Source organism: Ostrinia nubilalis, chromosome 14 (genome assembly GCF_963855985.1).
Source record: "Ostrinia nubilalis chromosome 14, ilOstNubi1.1, whole genome shotgun sequence".
Lineage (NCBI taxonomy): Eukaryota > Metazoa > Arthropoda > Insecta > Lepidoptera > Crambidae > Ostrinia > Ostrinia nubilalis.
In genome coordinates this window covers 3701365-3724986 of record NC_087101.1, presented here as the reverse complement: position 1 = coordinate 3724986, position 23622 = coordinate 3701365, and the positions used below count along the sequence as shown (strand labels likewise).

Sequence of the window (23622 nt, the reverse complement as noted above, 5' to 3'; positions counted from 1 at the left end):
GCTGTGGACGGGGCCCCTGTCATATCTGTAGGATTATTTTTCATCGCAAACTTTTTATCATATACAAATTTAGTAATGTAATAAATTGATGTGTTTGAAAGAATTTATATTTTAGTAATTTTTTTAGAGCATTAAAAGCTGGTTTTCAAATTTTTTTTTAATTTCATTTCATTGGTGCTTGAGATAGAGATAATAATCTCTTACAAACTCTTGTGGAAAAACGTTACGTTTTAAATTTTGTGTAACAGGAAGGTATTTTCTCAGTCTTTGCATTGCTGGAGAATCAATTTTGATTTACGTATGAAAAAATTACAACCACTTACTTAGGCTGAGTTGCACCACATAACTTTGTACCGTACCTAACTCTAACGTTAACCGGTGTTTTTTTAATGGAGTTTGACAGGTTTTTGACGTTTGTCAAAGTTAAAGTAAGATGGTGCTATTTGCTCATTATTAAGCTCATAAAAAAATCGGAATTGTAATGCCGAAATATTTTTTCAAATAGGTCCAGCAGTTTTTGAGTGTACCTACTTTTTCGCTACAAACAATAAGTACAAATCTTTCCTCTTTATTATAATATAGCACTCATACTTAAATTAATAACTCGGACCTAGTGTTTTATAATAAAAGTAATTTTTATCCCGATTTATATTTGTCACCGTAAGATTATAAACATCGTTTCATTACAATCTATCTCGTGAGATTGTAAACTGTCGAAAAATTGTGAACCGTAACATTATGATTGCAATTTAACGCATTATTTTTCGCTTTATTGTAATCTATCGATGGGAAGCGGTCAAATTGTGAACCGGCGTAGGTTCCACAGCTCTTTGACGTGCAACAATAAGTGTTTTTTTTTTTAAACGTATTAATACATTTAAAATGTTTTTTCTAAGACTTAATTTTGTAACTTTATATTTTTATTATTGAGAGTGATCGTTTTCTTATAATTTTTTAATTTTAATTTGTGTTATTTGTGTTAGAGGACAAAATGATTGATTTTTTATAAGTTTTTTTTATAATTTCCTAATTTCAGTTCGTGTTTGAGGACAAAAACCGTTTTTGTGTTTAATTTTATTTTCTGTTACAGGACAAAATCTTTTTTATAAAAGTGTTTTTTTAATATTTCCAATTTTATTTTATGTTTAAAGACAAAATAATTGTTACCTACTAAATAATACATAAATACTTGAAGTATTTTTTAAGTGTATTTATTTTATTTAACTAACACCTCTATTTCATTTCTAACTCTGTGGGGACAAAGAACGGCTGGTCGTGATTGGTCGCTCTTACAATAAGACCGACCAATCAGGAAGAGCTTTCGAACCGTTGACAATTTGACGCGGGACAGATTGTAATTTTACAGTTTCACTTCGATAGATTACAATATAGCGAAAAATAATGCGTTAAATTGCAATCATATGTTACGGTTCACAATTTTTCGACAGTTTACAATCTCACGAGATAGATTGTAATCGAACGATGTTTGTAATCTTACGGTGACATATTCATTCAAAAATGTTAAAAGAAGAATCTTAAGCAATAGACATCAGAGGCGGGAACTGACCTCTCCAAAAGATTATCAAAGTCCACTTTGATTGCGTACATTGTGAAACAATAGCGTTATCATTCGTACATTGTATCTAATTTAATTTGCCGGCCTACACCATACCACACACATTCCAAACAAGTTCCGAATCCGCACATACAATCAGTACCGTACCGAACCTCGTAGAAAACGCGCGCGATCATGAACGCACCGCGCTTACTTTTTTCGCAGATCAGAAAAATAAAATGGCAAAGGCCGCTATCCCAAACAGCCAGCCTCAAAAATGAGTTCGAAATTAAATCGGCAGTGCCCGATTTTGTGGTTCCCAACATGAGATTTTTAGATCAGATGTGGAAGGACTCTTCGAAATTCAAGAATCTCGTCGCACTGGTTAGTATTTTTGTTTTTTTCTCTGTTTTATTCAGCCAATAGCTCGCAAAAATGGCGCGAATCTTCTTTCATAGACAAGGACTTGCTGTAGGAATGTAATATTTTTTTAATTTTTACGGAACGTGTGCAATAGAGATGGGGTCCATTTTCCCCTTTATTTCATTTTGTGTGTTTTTGTGTACTACCGTATTAAGGTATGTGCAGTAAGTCAAAAGTCTAAGAAAAAGTTAAAACCATTGTTTCTTTCGAAGACCGTTAACCGCAAAGTTTCGTAAAGAAAGGTCACCAGAAAAAATATACTCGTGAATTTTCTTGGAAAATAAAATTAAATGAAGATAAACGCATATTACATTTATTATTAATATTCAAATACAGTCTCTAGGTTGATAATATTAATATTTTATTGAAGTAGGCGTGTACTCATACAATATTTACTTCTACAACACCTTTATTTTCGTGATAATATTTTTATTACCAATTAACTTAATTAAGTAAACATAAAAACTTCTTGCGAGACGATAAACGAGTAGGTACCTACCTACCTATGATTTTTAATGAATAAAACGCGAGTTGATAAAATTATTATGACTAGTTTTTAATGTTAGTAAGTAGTTTAATTTATTTGCTTAATCCCATGGATCAGTGGATAATAATAAGTATTATCAAAGAACTTAGCCGATCAATAATAATGTAGAGTCCATAAAAGATTAAAATTAACGTTTGTAATAAATATTATTCGTAATGGTCGTCATACATACAACAAACTTTACCTATACATAATTATAAAATGACTAGCTTTGTCTACGACTTCGTACGCGTAGTTTGAATAATATTTCCCATTTTGCAACAGTTTTCTTTCTGCTCCGCGCCTATGTAGGGAAATTAGCTATCCAGCACAAAAATCGGACCAGTTGTCCTGAGATTAGCGCGTTCAAGCAAACAAACAAACTCTTCAGCTTTATAATATTGGTAAGATAGATAAATGTTAGAGAATCGCCGCTGTTTAAAAATATTTTACTGCAGTACAGCAACGGAGCGCATGTAACCTTTCAATACCTAGGCTATCTTAATACCCTATTATGGAAAATTACCTACTTCACTCTAGTAGATAGCAAACTAGATAAACGTCCAATGCAGTTCATGGTTAAATTTAATTAGTAACTTGCTCGACTTGAGGGTTCAGTTTGCTGAGTCACGCCTCTATCAGTTGTCAGTGCTATTTGACCCGTATTCTGAATTTCTGATTATTTTACTTCTTCCAAAACAAACTTTACTTGTACAAATGCAAAACATGAAGAAAAATTTAATATGCTATTATATCATATCAAAATACATACTCGTATATTATTTACGCCACATAGCTTGTTTTTTTTTTATGCATAACAAGGCAGGTATTTGACCATAATCGCACGGTTTAGTTATCTACTTGTAAGTAGGTACTCTTTTTTAGAGGTCTTGGGTTAAATTTTCAGGAGGACACAAAATTCAGGATTTTGTAGACAATTAAAATAGAATTCCACAGAATAACTAAAAATAGGACTATCTACTATTATAGGCCAAAAAAACGAAACGAAAATACTATTAGGATAATGGATGAAAATGTAATAACATGAAAATAGGAAGGCAATGGATGCAGGTTGCAGGCCTCTAATGCTTGTTTTCACCATCAATTCTTAATTTTTAAGTGACCCTTATGGTAACACATAACAGGAATTTTGCTTTCATAGGTGTCACTTAAAAATTAGGGATTGATTGTGAAAACGGGCACAAGTCTACCGACCGGGCGATGTGGAAATCATTGGGGGAGGCCTATGTTCAGCAGTGGACGTCCTGTGGCTGAAATGAAGATGATGATAAATGTAATGTTGTAGCCTCAGTTGTTTACAACCCACACGAAATAATAAGGATGTGACAGCATTTTTCCATTTGAATTAGGTAGGTACAACTCGGTCTGGTTAAATTCAGAAAAAAATGTGTTACCTAACAAGATTTAAGACTATGCAGGGGACACAAATTAAAAGATTTAGTTGTGACATCAAAGAACAAGAAAAGGCAAAGCAAACATACGTGAAAAAAAAGTTACTTAACCCTATACTTGGCAAAGACGGTTTTGGTTAATATTTGTGATTTACACTATAAATATTGGATTTAGGACGACTAAAAATCATGTAAAAAATACGAAAAAAAATCTTAGGTACGTAGTTTTGGAAATATAGTATGTATCTTTAAGTGCACATTGCCAACTTTGTAGTAAATTAAAACATGGTTTATTTGTTAGTAAAAATTAGTTATTTTAATGAAAATTACTACAAAACCTTAAGCTATTCCTTATTTGAGAAATAAAAAATAAGTATCTTTTACAAAAAACTGAAAACAAAGTAAAAAAAACACTTCACAGTCTGTAACGCCTTGCAAGTACAGCTGCATTTGGATGTATGAGAACCAATCCATCAGCGTCGTTGGAGTACCGCCTGAACCTCACACCCCTCTTAACATCCAGTAGAAGCAAATGTAGATAGGACACATAGGAAACCTGCAAGACCATTAAAAAAATACGAGGGATATTGACGCCAACTGGTACCGAACTGTGTTCACGTCTTCGATTGAAGATAATTTGATACCCAACTTACAGTGGAATCGCAAGATAACGGAAATGGACCTCTAGAACTCTCTGGGAAACTATGCAGCAGTCGAACTAGCTGAAATTCTTCAATCACCAGCTTTATAACCAGAAGCATGCAGCAGCCTGAATAGGCTGCTCGCTTTTTGGGGGTGATCTGGGTTGTTTGGAGTAGGAAGATAACCACCCAAGAGAATCAGAAGGCTAAGTGCGGCTTCTAATTCATCATCTGAAGTGTCACCGCCACTGACTTTCGACCTGGTTCCAGATTTTGGAACCAGAACCAGCATTTTGTGCGCCTGATTTTGTTGCTGCAGCACAAAGTTGTCCAAAAAACAATTTTTTTTATTACATGAATTAAAACTCACATCGGCATATAATTTACAGCTTTAAATATTACTAACTAATAACATGATCCCTTTTTTATGCGATAAAATCTATGAAAAAAATCATAAAATAAATTCAACGAGAACCTGGCAATGTGTCTTTAAAGATACATTCAAAATTGAAAGTAAATTATTACGTATCTGACAGTGTGCATTTAGAGATACATTCGGACAATCCGCATCGTACAAGAATAATTATACAAGTTTTGGGATGAAAAAACAGCACTATCATCAAGAAACCTTTATTTACTATCCATATTACTACAGATAATCACCAATATTCTTTAAAAAAAACACCGAAAACAATAAAAATTATTAGCCAGTGCGTAGACGCCTGTCAACGGTCTGACAGTTTGAATATTACTGTTAAATCTGTGCAGCATGTAGCGATTCTATACTGTGTAACACAATCTGTAGTATTTGGGCTAACGTTATATTAAAAAAACATTTAAAAATAGTATTTGGTTTCTCCCCCATATTATTGTTTTGGTCAACGTATCTCTAAATGCACAATGCCAAGAAAAGGGTTAAGCATGACTCATCGTGTTGATCTAAATTGTATCACCATGCAGAGGCCAAAGACCTGAAGTTCATCAATTTTATCAATTGTCTCAGTCAATTCTCTACTACTGCCTGTGTCTAAAATTGTGCACATCGTAATTTTAGTGGAGAGGTTAACGAGGACATTATTAATAAATTATGTAGAAATAACTCACTGTTAAAAACAAAAAACAATAGGTACGCTCTGAAAGGGAGGAGTCGGCTTTTTAACAACAGATAGTACCTACTACTAGTCTTGGCACGCGGATTCACCCCGCGTGAATAATATTTAAATTCTAGACGTTATTCTGATGTAAAAATAATAAGCTGTAAAGTTTTATCTGAGTAAATAAAAAAATAGATGTGAAAGAGTAAATAACAAATAAACATCTAATCATCCATGCACTCAAACTTTCACACCTATGTATACTATAGATACTTAGTAGGAATTAAGTAGGATAGGATAATGGCGATCCTGGCTATAAGGATAACTGAATTTATCGATAATAATATAATCGTCTTTATCCAATTATAAATAAATAATCTTATCACTTTATATTTATCTTACAATTTTATTGATTGATGTCAGATACACCGAGCAATACCCGATAACTAGATCCCCCTCATAGAAATATCGAGATGCTTTTTATATCCTTATAAAATATACTTAAATTATAGGAGTCTGGGGCCGTTGACTCAAACCTTAACCATAGTATTTATTATTTTTTTAAACGATCCCTTCGGCGAGGAACCGGCATAAGGTGTGATTAAAGATACCGTAGTAGGGTTTTAGCGGATAGACTAGCAATTGTTGCCCGTTTTCATCATCAATCCCTATTTTTTAAGTGACGTTTAATTTTCCCATCGGCAGCGAGTCTTCGACACAACTATAATAACAAGTACGTTTATTTAGCGAAGTACGAGGGGTTAACGGGACTATCAGTAATTTTATTAGAAAATGCCCAATTGCTTGCGTAAAAAGGTTACCAGCTTTAGTGCTACTAATATTAAGATTTCAATGCTTTCGGCAGCTTTCCGTTGATAAAGGTAGAGTCTACCATTTCAGACTATAATTTTTACTTCTTCATTGCACCTTTTAGGTAGAACTTATTATGAAGATGTCACAGCATTTACCCAACATTTACCTTGATGTTCTGTCGGATCTACAAACTTACATGACATAACAGATGGAACGTAACTCGTATGCACAGATGACTAGGGTATTTCTCATCGCCACGGTTCTCATCGTCACTTTCGTGGCGAATTTTATTTCTAACTTATTTCAACTTTTTGTAAACAAAAATTGTAGCGCTTGATGTGAAGATTGTATTCTCAGTAAATCAGTCAAATAGTGAGTCTCGTTTGGAAGCTTTAACGTTTTGAATTTTTTGATGCCACGAAAGTGATTCTGTACTTCACAGCAATAATTTTTTCAAACTTTATTACTGTAAATGAATCTTAAGTGTTTATAAAACATATATTTTGTCTTATTTTCATAGATAAATAGCAATAACATAATATTAATAGTAGGGGGTGGTCCTTATTCCTACGAAAAAAAATAGTTATGTATTTTTTTCGCGGAGCGACGATCGACCTATCTCACCTCCCCAATGGTCGAAGCGCGACTGACGTTAACCGAATAGAACGCTGTGATTGGTTGCTGATGTTCGGTTTAACGACAATCTTGTATTATCACTCAAAATTTTAGGTACCTAAAATCGTGTGACCAACGTATTTCGCTTTCTCAATTCAAAATAATTATAAGAAGATATTTTTTTGACTATTGTGTGGAAAGTATATTTAATTACGATGATTTTAGTATATGCTACACACAAATTGAATGAAAATTGAGAATGCAGTAACCAAATGTTTCATTGCAATCGAAGGTGTGACACGATGAGAACGCGAAAAATCACCCCGTTTTTTATCGTTTCATGTGATTTTTTCATATTATTTTTGCTTCTATTACGATAAAATTTTTATGATTAAATTTTGTATGTAGCTAAATAGATATTTTATCATCTGATTTCAAAGTTATTGTTCTAACTTATACCGTTTATGAACTATTATTGTGTGACCATCAAATTTGAGTGTAAATGAGAAGTACCCACTAACATTTGGTGGCCCCGACATTAACCTTGCTATGAGTTCGACTATGGCAAGTATATACTCGTACTTAGCAATAGTAGGTAGGCATATTTAGTTTTCAACCGACTTCAAAAAAGGAGGAGGTTCTCAATTCGACCCGTATGTTTTTTTTTTTTTTTTTTTTTTCTATGTTTGTTACGCGATAACTCCGCCATTTATGAACCGATTTGAACAAATCTTTTTTCAGCGTATAGGTAATACCTCAAGGGTGGTCCCATTTAAATTTAATAATAAAAAAAACAACTCCCAAGGGTGGAAAATTGGGGATGAACTTTTTTATACGCAATATCACCGCCGATTATAAACCAATTAGAATGATTACTTTTTTGTTGAATAGGTATTATCAAAAGGGTGGTTTCATGCGAATTTGAAGAAAATATTTCACCCCCAAGGGTGGAAAATTGGGGATGAACTTTTTTATAATATACATTAAGAATATGGTCTCAATGTACTGCCTACCTTCAGTGGTAACATCAAGGTAATAATTAGTTAACTAAAAAGCAAGAAATAAGTAAAATTTTATAAAAAAAATAAAACCGACTCCAAAAAACCTACACTAAAAAGTAGAAAAATAATTACTAATTACCTACTTATTTATTAGGACGAATTATTAATATTTATGTAGGTATACCATGATTGATACTTTTGGAGTGGGTGCAGGCAAACTTTACATGTTTCATAATCTTGGCACCGACTCCAGAAGTATCAATCATGGTATACCTACATAAATATTAATAATTCGTCCTAATAAATAAGTAGGTAATTAGTAATTATTTTTCTACTTTTTAGTGTAGGTTTTTTGGAGTCGGTTTTTTTTTTTTTTTTATTATGTAAATTATGTAAACTCAACTGACCTTGGACCTTGGAGTTTGCACTAAAAAGATAATTATAGCGTTTATCATTGTTTATCTGTCATATTTGTTGACTAAATCTATTCTACCTAAGTTGTTAAAGATTGTAGAATGTCGCGTAAGACTAATAATCTTTTAATTTGTAGCAAAGCCATTGTCTCAAGTCATTGTCGATCAGACGAAAAATCCTGACCATGACCTGAAGATACAGCCGGATTATTACATAGGGTGGAAACGATAAGTGATCTCACTCGATTATTTCTAAACTATACAAGATATCGAAAAACTAGTTACTGATTCTGAAAGTGCTTCACGAGCTCTTTCAAATGGTACCAATAATAGGTTACAGATTATGGAAGCTGGTAACATTGAATTTTTGGATTTTGTAACTTCTCGTTTCCACCCTCTAAAATCCGGCTGTATCTCCAGATCACCTAGATACATTCCATAGCAGCTGTAATAGACATTTAGGTACATACATTTACCAATTTTGGTGATAAATAGGAATTTTGTATTAGTTTTTGTATAACGCCTGAACAAAAACAAAGGGTACCTAATTGGTGTTAATTTAATTAATTTTGGTGTTATACGTAGATTTCGAATATAAAAAATATAAAATATAACTAATTAAGACATGACAAAAAAATTGAGGTACCTATGTCTCGTTTCTGTCGGGTCTGGGTTTTTTTTTTGTATGGGGCGTGACCGTTCTTCTTTATCTAACTATTTCTGAGCATTCATTAGTCAGCAAAAAAAGTACGATTTACGTGTAACTTAATACCTATGTAACGTAAAAATTATTATAATAGCTGTTTGATTTATGTTAATGCTAAAGTACCAAAAGGTTAAATAAGGGTACAGTAAAGGTGAAACAGGTGTCTTAGCTATATTTAAAACTTCATTGCAAAAAATCATTACTTAGATTTAAAGAAGATTGTATGATAGGTACCTAATTCGTTTCAACCATAAAGATCATGTCAAAGGTAGAGACAAAAATACAGGGTGTTAGGTAAATGGGTATATGAGCCGACACTAGCCCTTGTTAACATGGGCGTATAAATGGTATGGTGAAGTCAGAAAATTAATATTTTCATTTAAATTTCCATACAAATCGGATTTTATAAAGAGTAATGTTAAGCCTTAATTTTCCTAGTCAGGCACATATTATAATCTTATCTTCTATAATCTATGATTAGCCTAGAGTTTAAACTGTCAAATAAGTTACTAAATACTGATTTTCTTTTTTTATTATTATTTATTATTATTCCTTTACTTAAAATAAAGCTATAATCTGAATAGAGGTCACACATTTCCACTCTATATCAAACAATAAAAGTTTATCAACGACGCGTGATTATACCTACATCATATACACATACATACTTAAATACACCTACCTATTACACTTTTTACTTCAGTTTATCTGTTTTAGCTCGTAGGCAGGCTTAAACCCTGGCTTTGGATTATCTTCATCAGCATTTTAATCTTTCATGGCTCTGAAATAAGGCTATTTTCCGGTACATTCATGAAACCAGTTCAGTACAAAGCTATAAAAAAATTACACATTTCAAAAATCTAAAACTACAGGACGGATTTCGATGATACAGTCATCTATGTAATAATAAATTTCACAAGCCAAGCCGCGTGCAAAAGATAGTAGTTATTTCTTACGAGTACGTACTGATGAGTGAATGACCATTTTATCATTGTTTAAAACTGTTTGTCGTTAAGCAGGCATTAAACAATACAATCATTGAGCATTTTGTCTGACTAGATAACATACAAAGTACGTGTGTACCACACAATATTTAAAAAGAAAAACAGTTTTTATTTATAAACAAACTTTTAACGAGGTACTTGACCTTTGTAAAGCACATCATTTGGTTTGACATTTTAATTGGGTCTGGTATGCGCGTGCGTCGATTTGTAGTAGCACAGATAACATAAAACATTTGACGTTTCGATTGCGTAGTGGGGCGGTGGCCTTAAACGAGGCTGTGATTCGATCCTTGGCTGGGTCAGTTTTCAAGATCATGTTAAGTACCTATAGTCCTATAATATTCCTGTTTTTAACGAATTTAATAAATTTTGATTAAACTCATTATTAATATAACTCATAAATTATATTAAAGACGGTTAAATATAGTTGGCAATGGACCCTAAAATACATGGGAAGTAGGTAGCCAGGTTGAATCTATTGCAAATACATAATTAATTTTCTTTGGCCGACTACTTCAATTTTCGCCCATTTTGTCCGATGTCCTTTCAGTAGGATCGCTGAAATTTCTACTGATCGGCTGAACCTCGACAGCACAAGCTAATCACTGGAACAATCCTAAATTATTATGATTAGGTGCAATTATGCAGTAAAAATGTTTTGTGAGTTTAACATGGGCAATACGATAGTTAGCATAATCATACAACCTTTAATACCTGCCAAAAATATTGTTAACATGACACCGTCTTCTTCTTTTCTTGAATATTTCACTAAGGTCACAACCTACTGCTAATAGACGGTAAAATTTTCTTATACAATACACAATGTAGAAATAATAATTGTTTTTAGCAGTAGACGTTATTTGGTAGGTATTCACTCTAAATATTATTACCTACGGGAACCAGATAGGCTAGCGCAGTTGCGGCGTAAGGCGTGGGCGACGTGGGCCACCGCCTACGGCCTCGCGGAACAAGGGGCCTCACGCATCAAAAATTTTGAAACATTGACTATTAAATATAAATTATTGATAGCTAAACAATGTAGTTAAAAAATTTTTTTTTTCCAAACAAATTCAGCCATAATCAGACACAAAATTATGCAACAACACGGTTTTAAGTGACAAACATTATTCTTTGGCGCAAAATTCCTTTAAAAATAATCACTGAATCAAGAAATCAGGAACTGTCAATGAATAGACCATTGACCCGTTTTTTTTTTATTTCATAAAATCCGTCTTCAGGTCGCCACTGAACAAGGCCTCGCGAAATCTGTCTTGCCCACATCAAATTTAGGTCTTGCCCCGCCACTGGGCTAGCGTACCATCTCTACATTGCCGACATTCCTCCAGCTCGCACTAAGCGTTTCGACGACTCATTTATAATGCGAACAGCTAGGGACTGGAATTCGCTGCTTGCTGCTGTATTTCCTGAACACTATAATCCGGGCGTTTTCAAAGCGAGAGTGAATAGGCACTTACGGGGCAGATATGTACCATCCTAGACTGCATCTCACTTTACACCAGGTGCGATTGCCGTCAAATACATGCCTTGTAAAAAAAAACCTTTTTTGCCTAAGGTTTTTCACTGTTTTGCCTAAGGTTAGCTGGTAGAGAATGTCACATGGCATTAAGTTCACCTTTTGTACCGCTATTTTTTGTGTGTGCAATAAATATTTTAAATAAAAATAAATAACTCATTGCAAAATACATGCGCAAATAAAAAGTAGCATTTTGGTAATGATGATAAATAAAACATCCTGAGCCAGAAGTTACAATCACGAATACCTAACTGCTCTACTTTACCGACAGGAAAAGTAGAGCAGTTATTTGGTTTTGTAACTCTAATGACTATGACTATTGTATTGGAAAATTAATGCAAGGCAACCGCCATTAGCGTACTTTAGTACTCTTCTAATTTTACTGCTTATTTCCTCCGCTTTGTTTAAGTATAACAAACTAATTCGCAATTGATAGTAATTACCCTACTTATCTGAAGTGGATTAAATTACGCAAGTTTTACCAATAAAACCATTAATGTACCTACTGGAATCGAGATTCTAGAATCGTACGTTCTTCAGTGGCAAACTCTTCAAGTTACTACCAAATCAATAAACGTACTTTTAAAAACCAATTACCTCCTAGCAGCTACCAGCAGCTACTTCAACTAGCAGCCGTATATGCTTGCAAATATTCTCAACTCACGTCAGTCCACTACTAGATAGGCCTTCCTCAAACCATGCCACTCTTCTAATTCCTGCCAAAAGTTCCTAGCACTCGAAACACCTTTCAGGTTTTTGTCATGTGGGAGTTGAATACAGGACCTCTGAGATTAAGGTCTTTTATATTAATAATCCATGGACATTATAATTTATAGAAATAGGTACCTATAAAAAATAACTTTCATATCAAAATATTTTGAGGTTTCTTCTGTTTGTAGAGTCATTCTGCTTTATCTTACAGCATTATCATTTATTGTGGGGTCTACTCGTAATGTTGTGATAAAAATTCACGGTGGGTTCAAGAAATGATACCTAAATCCTTTAGCTTTATTTTACTTAATAATACAAAATACTTCAAAAAAATTGTAATAAATTCACGTTTATTATGGTTATAGCTGATTTTGGCTGTAATTACGGTTAAATAAATGAACCTCAGCCATGGAATTAACTACTTTTGTTTATACCCGGTTAGGAACGACTAAAATCTGTAGAAATTTATCCAAAATACAATTGTATTTTACATATTAAGTTAAGGCTAAGGTCCTTCCTAGCTAGGATCAGACAGATAATGTTTAAAAGACAATTGAATAAGTACAAATCACAAGACAATGAATTATTCATTTTCCTTGTAAATTTTGAAAACTGAAAACGACAGCATTTATCTAATTATATTGTTATTTATTTGGGAAACATTCAATTATTATAAAACTTAGGTAAACACCTACTTAACAATTAAAATTTAGTTGTACAAAATTAGCAAAATGTCCACTAAAAGTGTGGTACAAGTAGTCATTTCAATAGATGAATTTACATTATTATAATGCAGTTAAAAACATCGTCTAGCAAAAGCAATGTAGGTACTCTTAACATCTTATGAAGTTGTTATAAATTTGACTGACATAGTGATCTATCAACGCATAGCCCAAACCACTGGACGGATCGGGCTGAAATTTGGCACACAGGTAGATGTTATGACGTAGGCATCCGCTAAGAAAGCATTTTACGAAACTCCACCCCTAAGGGGGTAAAACGGCATCCACGCGTACGAAGTCGCGTGCGGCCGCTAGTACATGATATTTTGCAACAAAAATTATAATCCGATCTTTCGTAGTAACTTACATTCATTTGTTTTCAGGAAAGTGCGGAGACAAAGAAAAGCTACACGTATCCCCAACTGCGTACAAACATGGCGACGTTCGCGACTTCTCTCCACAAGAAGTTGGGACTAAAATCCGGTGACGTGGTGGCTGTGATGCTTCCGAACTGCCCCGAGTTTGCTGTCATTGCATTTGGGACCTTAGAAGCTGGCTGCGTATTGACTACTTTGAATCCTATTTATAAAGAACGTAAGTAACATCCCTACTTTTGTGTTAAGTTTCGTTTCAAAACCAAAATATGACGTCCACTGGACAAAGGCCTCCCCCAAGGATTTCCAAAACAACTGGTACTGCGCTGCCCGCATCCAGGTCTTCCTGCGACCTTCACGAGATCTTCGGTCTACCTAGTGGGATGCCTACCCCGATATTTTTTTTGAGAACGTCAAAATAATGTTAATTGCTTTAATTTATCTTCATCAAACTAATGATATCCCCGTACATACCTGCAAGGTATCTATGCAAGATCTTTTGAATTAGATTTTTTTAATGAATTGTACATAAATAGGGTAAACCGACAGTCATTGGACGCTGCCAGTCATTAGACAAAAAAATTCATTTTCTTAAAATGAATATTCCTTAAAAAAAACGCCCTTTTATCTCCATCAGTCGGAATCTCTCAGTTGTTGAAATAGAAATGCTATTTTCAATTCAGTAAATAACTGTCCTGGATTTTTGTTTTTGCAATTGCGGAAAAGTTAGTCACAAGGCAAACTAGCTGGGTGTCAAAAACCTTGATAATAATTTAGACTTGTAACCATAATAATTAACAAGTCATTGATAAGTGGCTGATAAAAGACCTTAGCCGGTAATCGGTGAAATAAATAACTCATACGTACGAGTAAATCCAGTATAATAAAATTTGCTTATCTTTATCATTTGAGACGATTTTTGTTTTAGCTTTTTGTGAGCGATATTTTTCATAATATTCTTTGGAAACTACTAAAATAATAAGTTTTAAGAAAAGTTCAAAGCAACACACGTATAATTATAAGTTTGCCACATAATTTAACTTTCACATTTAACTCCTTTTCTTCTTCTGCCTCGCCTTATCCCGTTAGTTCAATTCTATCCCATTGGCAGAAAGATTTGCCATTGATTTATTTATAATGCCTACTTCCGTCTCTTGTTTCTCATTTTAAAATATGTAAGAGGAAATAAGTGTTGAAAAACATATTTAACAATTACGTGTAGACAAATATACCTAATGTACTATTCCGTATTATGCTAATGCACTTTTTATGCCAAAATAAATGACATAAAATAAAATTCATAAAATTCATTTATTTTTGCAAATAGGCTTTAAAAAAGCGCTTTTACACGTCCCAATATTAACCCTACCACTGCTTCGGGACAATAAATGGGCCAGTGCTGAGAAGAAGCAGCGCAAGAAACTCAGTCACTATTGTCAGCCTCCTTTTCAAGGTTTTACAGTCTTTAAAATATACAAATTATAGTCATAAGTATTAATGCGAGCTAGGTAGTTAAACATTCCAAACATTTTTATCCTTTATATAATCATCAACTTTATAGTAGCCCTTTTTCATTAAGGTGCTTTTGATATGTGCTTTAAATTTATGAATGGGCAATTCTACAACAGTTTGTGGTAATTTATTGAAAAGTTTAATACATTTCCCCATAAATGAATTACCAATCTTGTGCAGTCTGAAATTTGGAACGGCAAGTTTATTTTTGTTTCTTGTATTGAACTTGTGTAAATCACTCTTTCTAGTAAATTGCTCTATATTTTTGCGAACATATAAAAGGTTTTCATAAATGAACTGTGAAGCTACTGTCAGTATATTAATCTCCTTAAAGAATTCTCTCAAGGAAAATCGGGGTCCAAGGTTATAAATGGCCCGCACTGCTCTCTTCTGCAGAACGAACACAGTTTCAATGTCCGCAGCTGAGCCCCACAACAATATGCCGTATGACATTATACTATGAAAATAGCTAAAATAAACTAGCCTTGCCGTTTCAATGTCAGTTAATTGCCTTATCTTTCTCACTGCAAAAGCAGCTGAACTGAGCCTTGCTGACAAGGTTTCAATATGAGGACCCCACTGAAGTTTAGAGTCTAAAGTGATTCCCAAGAATGTTGTGGAACTTATGCTATTTAATGGTTCATTCTTCACCATCAATTGTGTGGGAACCTGCCTCACATTAGGTAAGGTAAATTTAATGCACTTAGTTTTGTTTGCATTTAACAATAAGTTGTTAACAGTAAACCAATGCAAAACCTGTGAGAGTGTGTCATTTATATCATCAAGGTTTACTTTACCTCTCTCTACAACGGAAATATAACAAAACGTCACCTTTCTTTTAGGTATACATCAACTCTTTTTACACTTCATATATTATCATGTTCTTGTAATTTTCTTTTAATTTCAGATGAAGTAACGCACCAATCTTCTTTAACCCAGCCGAAAGTATTTATCACCACTTCAGACCGGTACGAAATTGTTGTGAAAGGTCTCCAAAATGCCAAAGTAAATGCCAAAATAGTTATAGTAGACGATCCTAATAAACCCGTACCTGATAATACAGTAAGATATTCAGAAATAGGTGAAAAAGGAGAAGTAGATAATGCCATGCTAGACAAAATTGAAAAGAAAGATTACGATATAGCATTTATACCATTTTCAAGCGGGACCACAGGACTGCCTAAAGGCGTAGAGATTACTTACAAGAATCTTAAGGCTGGTATAGAGATTATGTCCCAAAAAACCAATTGTTACTGCAATCTGGCCTCAGGTAAGTTAATTTTATTATCTACAAAATGTTCTAGCATCAAATTCTTGTGTACCTGCAATTTCATTTCATGGTCTAATGCTAAAAGAGTGAGACTTTTCGATTCGGAGGATCAGGGTTCGATTCCCAGGTTGGACATTATAGTGTAAAATCACTTTGTGTATTGTTCCCAGTTTGGTTAGAACATTAGAGGCTTGATACAGCCCGATTGTCTGAAAAAATCACTAACTGAATAACTTCAGAAGGTCCAATGTCACACGCTTTGTGGTTTCAATGTTCCAAACTACACAATAGGTTTTTTTTGTTTCTTCACAAAAGATTTAGGCTGAGTTGTACCACCTTATTTTAACTGCGACTTTAACTTAATTTACTGTGACTTTAATTTGTGTGTGTGTGTGTGTTTTTGTATGGAGTTTGACAGACTTTTAATGATTGTTAAAATTAAAGTAAGATGGTGCAACCCAGCCTAAGTGTAATTTTATTTTACGTCTTCTACATCTATATTATATGTACCAACTACCAATACCTACTAATATTTTTGTTGCTAATACACTCCAATTTTGATCATCGATCTATTCGTATTTCAGGCAGTTTCCAAGACGTAGTCCCTTGCGTGCTACCTTTCTTCCACATCTACGGGCTGGTCGTCACACTCATAGCACATCTGGCGAACGGCTGCAAGCTCATCACCATGTCTTCCTTCTCCGCTAGTCTGTACCTGAATTTGCTGAAGGCTGAAAACGTCAGTTTGCTCTACGTGGTACCTCCTATAGGTAATTCTTTTTCTTCTTCCTTGGTCCCTCACTGATGAGAATCGCGACCACATATAGTGTTCATCCACAGACTGCGGTCATAAGCTGTGTGGACCGCACGTAGATACCTAATTTTTGTCACACAAGTGACGTGCTTTTTCACGAGGTATGTAATTAAAATTTGGGCTCGCACGTGGCTGACATTTTATTATTCTGTCTCATTAAAAAATATGTGTCGGATTGAAAGGTGATTAAGTCAAGTGCCTATTTGAATAATTCAAGCAATGTTTCCTATAACTGAAAATTGATGTTACTACTCCGTTAGTGCTGTTAGTTAGTTGTATCCTATAGCTATTTAAACACAATTATTTTGACAGTTTCATTTCATTAATTAATCATTGTTCGAACAAAATCAATATAGGGGTAATAAAAAGTCTGATTCAGATTTTTCGACAATTTCGTAGCACACTATCAGATTTGAATTGTGATTGATTGTGTGTACATTATTATTCACTAATGATCTTAAATTCTGTGTCTCGTTATGTTTCCAGCAATCCTCTTGGGCAAGCATCCAGATGTGAACCACGAGCACTTCAGCCACGCCAGATTCATGGTGTGCGGAGCTGCGCCGCTTGCTGCCTCTGATGTTGCGGCCATCTCTGCTAAGACGAAGGTATTTTTATTTTTTACTAGCTGACCCGGCGAACTCTGTTCCGCCTTAAAGGCAATAAATAAGCTATCGCAATTTTTCCTTATTTGCTCACCGTTTAGACCTACCCTGGACTACTACAAACATTTTAAAACCAAAATCAGCTCAATCGGCCCAGCCGTTCTCGAGTTTTAATCAGACTAACGAACAACAATTCATTTTTATTTATATAGATTTTTGTCTTGTGTCTGCTGCCATACTAAACTTCACAAGGTGATGAGGCAAAAGGCAAGAAGAAAGCACCAGTGAACCAAAGTAAAAGAAACAGAGAAAATATGGATACCTTGGAATATCTTTACTTAAAGTCTATGTTAGCGGTTCTGCCAGTCAGTGCAAGTAGCCACTGCATTTCGTAGCAGTAACTACCTACAAGAATTTCCTTAAATTCGTATATCGTTTAAATAATGTTAAGTTGCACCACCTAACTTTAACGGTAACTATGACGATAACCGGTGCTTTTTGTATGGAGTTTGACAGATTTTTGACGTTTGTCGAAGTTAAAGTAAGATGGTGCAACCCAGCCTATGTGGCCTAAGGGCTATATTTCGCCGGGACACTATGGCGGCGCAACCAGTCGCCGGCTACCAACAAAATGTATACAGCTCTATAGAGAGTTACTCACCTGGTGTCCGTTTGGTTGCGCAAAGCTGCATACATTTTGTTGGTAGCCGGTGACTGGTTGCGCCGCCATAGTGTCCCGGTGAAATATAGCCCTAAGTCTCCCCAAATCTGGTCAGCGTGGGTAGATTAGAACGAATATAACCATTTGCCTCTGGTAAAGTTAGAGAGGATCGTGCTTAGTGAGACTCAATGACCTGATGCTGATGATCTTCGTTCACAGCATTTATACCATCAAACTCAAGATTCAAATTGGATTCGATTTATTCAACCACATTTTTGGTTATTTCAGAACAAAGACTTCCAGTTCTGCCAAGGTTACGGTGCAACGGAGACCACGTCGCTAACAACAGCTACGTTTATAGGACGACAGAACGACTATGACTCTTGTGGGGAAGTCATGGCTGGTATCACGCTGAAGTACGTCGACCCTCAGACTGGGAACCCTGTACCTATTGGAGAAGTAAGTACCAGATTGTAGATTTTTTTTAATGAAATCTGGCCCATCGGGTAATTGGTGAAGTATGGTAAAACAACAATAATAGAACTATAAGTACCTACTACAGAATCCGGTTCAGCTATAATAATCATGTAGGTACACAAAACTTTATACTTTATACGTGTGGTCTATGTTTTTATCTCAACCGTTTGATGTGTTTGTATCGGACAGTAAAATTCTTTTGCAATTTAGCTTTTATTAGAACCACATAAGATACCATAATATTTATTTTGCTATGCGGTCTATACAATGACTATTGAGTTTTGTGAAGATTTACGCAATAACAAGATGATAAGGCAGATTTTATTAATAGCTATCTAGGCAATGTTAAATTCAATTCTAAAATAACTATTTTTTACCGCTAAAGCAAATTAAACCTTTACCCTCTTACTAATAAATAAACAGTCTGTTGTTACACGTGTTGAACAATAGTTTAAAATGTCATTTCCATACTACATCATTTTAAACTAAAGTTTAACGTGCGCGTAACTTTTATTGAAATGGAGGTTACTTCTCACACTTGTTGGAAAACTTGCCAATATTCTGGCAATATTGGAATTAACTGAGTTTAAATGTAAACATTACTTGTGATTTATGTTCCAGCGAGGAGAATTATACGTCAAAGGACCAACAATCATGAAAGGATATCACAAAGACCCCAAATCGACTGCAGACTCTTTGACAGATGACGGATTCTTCAAGACTGGTGATCTTGGATACTACAAGCCTGGTGTGGGAGCTTATGTCACTGATAGGATAAAGGAACTCATCAAGGTAATTAAAACTTTAATACAATCTAAGGTTAACGTGATTTCCACTTAAAAAAAAACACTTTCTTAGCCGCCTCTGTGGTCTAGTGGTTAAAAGATTTAGAGGTCTCGCATTTGATTCCCATTAGATTTTTTCTTGCTCAGTTAGGTTGGGGATTCTGAGTGAAGCTCTTTTCTAGTTTCAGCATCGCCTGAGCTTCTCCTTTGTTTGTAAAAAATCAGTCTTTGGAGGAACCTATCATTTTTCACTAGGCGTTCAGATTAAGTTGAATTTGCTATTTTAATTACCTTAACATTTTATGTTCACAGGTCAAAGGTCTTCAAGTGGCTCCAGCTGAGCTGGAAAGCGTTCTCCGATCGCACCCCGCAATAGCAGATGCTGGCGTTATAGGCGTTCCTCACGAATTCTTTGGAGAAGTGCCGAAAGCGTTCGTCATCCTAAAGAAAGATATGAAGGCAGCGCCAGAAGACATCCAAGACTTCGTGGCCAATCAAGTAGCAGCATACAAGAAGATAGACGAAGTGATATTAGTGAATTCAATACCAAAGAACACGACGGGGAAGATATTAAGACGGGAACTGAAGAAGATGTATGCGTAGCCAGGACGGGACTTTTATCTATTTATCTACACTCAACATCAAATAAACCGCACCTTCCGCGACGCGAACTTTAAAGATTTTCTTCTGACACAATTATGGTACCCCAACAATATTGGTGTTATTTGAAAGCCCAATAAATATCCTTAGAGAAAAATACATTTAATTTCTAAATAAATGATTAACATATACCATAAATGTGACTTGAAAATAGACCTCACTTTGGGCTCACCTCTGGGATCAATTAGACCAATTTTTATGGTTATAAAACTAAATAAAGATCTCACGTGTCCTCTTTAACAGATGGATAGCGATTAATCCTAACTTAACAGTTTTATAGTCATAAAAAATGGCTATAGCGTAACTACCTATTTTTTGAAGAAGTGACTTTGGATCCTTGTAAAGACACATTTTTGGGGTAAAAACCTTTCCTTTAATGAAATGAAGTTTAGAACTAGGCTTTCAAATGGTACCAATGTTGGTGGGAAGTGGGGATGCATACGTTTGATAAGTGCTTGTCGCGGGAGGTGCGATTTATTTGATGCCGAGTGTATCTTTATTAAAGAAACATACAGCCTTGTTAGACACATTGGCCTTTAAAGTTTCTAAGGCTAGGTTGTACAGTCTTGTAAATATTAGGACTTAAGTGGTTGTTATGTGGCCGGGTAAAATTAAAAAAAAAATTCAAAAAATTCAAAACGTTTATTTGCTAAAAACACAGTAACAGGGCGACAATATTAAAATAGGATCATGTGTTTAGTCTGATCGCAGACGTGCAAAAATTATAGGATTCAATAATATAAATGTCAAATGATTAAAAAAATGTCAATGTAAAATTAAATTAATAGTACCTATCAATGTCGCCAATTAAAATATTCCTTACAAAAATTATCAAATCAAATCAAATATGTCATCTATATAAATAAAAATTAATTGTTGTTCGTTAGTCTGATTAAAATTCTATTGTTCGTCGAGGTATTCCCTGACTGAATAATAGCACTTAGTTAATAGCCAGGCGTGTATTTGTCTTTTAAAACTACTAGGGTACAATGCAATATGATCGAAATAAGGACTAGTTCTAAAGCATAAAGGATTCCTAAACTAATGTTTCATTGGAAGAGGATTATTAACAAATCAGTTTACCTCACTGATTGCCAAATTCGTCAATTTTACATTGGTGTTATGTACAAAAAACGCTCTTATGTTACTGAAAGTAAAGTGCTGCTTGGTGTAACTAATCGAGTTTTAAAGTGCTGTTTCACACAATTTAACTCACAAATGAGTTGGTCGCCAAGCTGAGAATCACTGAGAAACCCCAGTGTGCCTCGTAAGTCGATTGAACCAATCTTGAATCTAACTCGTCTACTTAAAGTTCAAAATTTTGATATTGCCAACAAGGGTACAATTTTGAGCCCTCAATGCTTATCTACCTATTTGCTCATCCCAAAAAAATACAAAAGATGGTTTTGCAATTTTTCGGACATTTTGAGGTGTGCCAGGTAAGGGTTTTTAATAGGGATCTTCTATTGTATACAAAATAGTAAAGTAAAAGTAAAAAAAATTATACTGCGGTGAAACCAAATAGGGCGAAATAAAGTACCTTAAGAACTAAAGGTACTTTTTAAAGCTTTACTTTACCTATTTATAGACTGTAATTTATTACATAATACATAGTTTGGTCTTATTATAATTATAGGCAAGAAAGAGATAGTTTTACTACTTTTATTCATATTGTTTGATTTTTTATATAAATTTATAAAGAAAGTTTTCGTTAATTCTTAAAACTTTAACCAATACATAGGTATGTTTTGTCATTCCCAAAGCATTTAATTTATATTATTGTTACACTCCTCAAGGAGGAATTTGGTGCTATTAAAATTACATAATTATTTTATTTTTGTACTTAGTGCACTTTACAATTAAAATATAGTTAATTATAATTAAGTATGTTATGCCATTTATAGTTACTCTATGTTTGTGGAAGGAAAAGCAGACATAAATTTAATAAATATTTTCAATAATTTCTTGTTCTTCTTGTCTTACATTAAAGTTTTATACGCTTTATCCTTCTACCTGTAAATATATTTTTGCGGGTAATCTAAATGTTATATTCTTAATTGTCCTTGAGTTTAATTCATATTTGAAAAAAAATTAGATGCGCCTTTTCAACTATCGGGGGCAAAACTTAATAATAATATGTAAATAACACTTTATAATACGGAAAATCTCAATATTTTTGTATGCCTCGAGTTCACGATTATGGACTTATCCTATTAAATTAGTTCTTGATTAACAATTTGTTATTTCCTCAACTAATATAAGTATTACATCATTGTTGGCATTGCAGGTCACCTCAACGTGTACTCACCTATTTTGATATTTATAATCGAAGAACAAATAATTAAACTCGGATGATTCGTTAGATTATTTTATTACTAAAATATATTTTAAAATTTTGAGATAACAATTGGTTTTAATGTGTGGAGTTAGCACGGCCATCATTTTTTATCTTCAAAAGATAAAAGCATTTTTATTTAGATCAAACAACAAAAAAATTTTGTATCAACAAAATTCGCAATTATACCTACCTACCTACGTATACAGACAAAAGCGCATCAGGCTTGACATTTTTGTTGCAATCTCGCTTTTATTACAACCACATAAACTGCCACAGTGAAGAGCTTGATAGGCCGTGCGCGTTTTAACCAAAGCATGGGTTATAATAATATCACTGCCAAAAACAGCTTTGCGTCTGTTCAAACAATAATATTTTGGTTTGAACACTGACACACTGCAAAATGCCACACACGGGTCTAACCGGTCACGCTCACGATTTGAGATATTTTGTATCAAGCTGAGCTGTATTTAGGGTTACCAGGTACTTAATACTTAATAATTTCCGTATTTTTTATGCATAACTATGCTGGTATTTGATCGCAACCGCACCTGGTGTTAAGTAAGATGCAGTCTAGTAGGTGTACGCCCTGTAAGTGCCCATTCACTCTTGCCCTTAAAAGGCCCGGATTGAAGTATTTTATTTAAAAAACCATCAGCATCCGAAAGAGAGAGGGAGAGATAAATTGGTAATAATACTAGGTGTAGAAACGATAGAATTATTTATTTATTTGTAACTTTTTTTCACAAAGACATAAGAAATTATCTACCAGTCAACTTTTATATTATATCATTCATAAATGCAGGCATAAAGGATCAGCAGAAGCATCCGAGTTGCTGTCGACATTCATTCACAGTTGACCCCAAATTCCCAACAGTTTTATTGTGTAGCATAAAAACTTCCCCAGTCAAAAGCATTAGTTGTAAAGTTTCTGTCATCTGCCAGCCCTAATGCATTAC

At 34.2% G+C, this 23622-nt stretch overlaps 1 protein-coding gene across 1 annotated transcript; it reads left to right on the top strand.

Moving 5' to 3' along the window:
- Positions 1–1678: 1678 nt before the first annotated feature.
- LOC135078004 (uncharacterized) lies at positions 1679–20294 on the top strand. Its single transcript, XM_063972549.1, has 8 exons — positions 1679–1939; positions 13554–13764; positions 15964–16326; positions 16911–17096; positions 17627–17748; positions 18695–18865; positions 19505–19675; positions 19981–20294. Exons 1-8 carry the CDS (start codon positions 1751–1753, stop codon positions 20269–20271), a joined length of 1704 nt encoding a protein of 567 aa, XP_063828619.1. The 5' UTR covers positions 1679–1750; the 3' UTR covers positions 20272–20294.
- The last annotated feature ends 3328 nt before the right edge of the window (positions 20295–23622 follow it).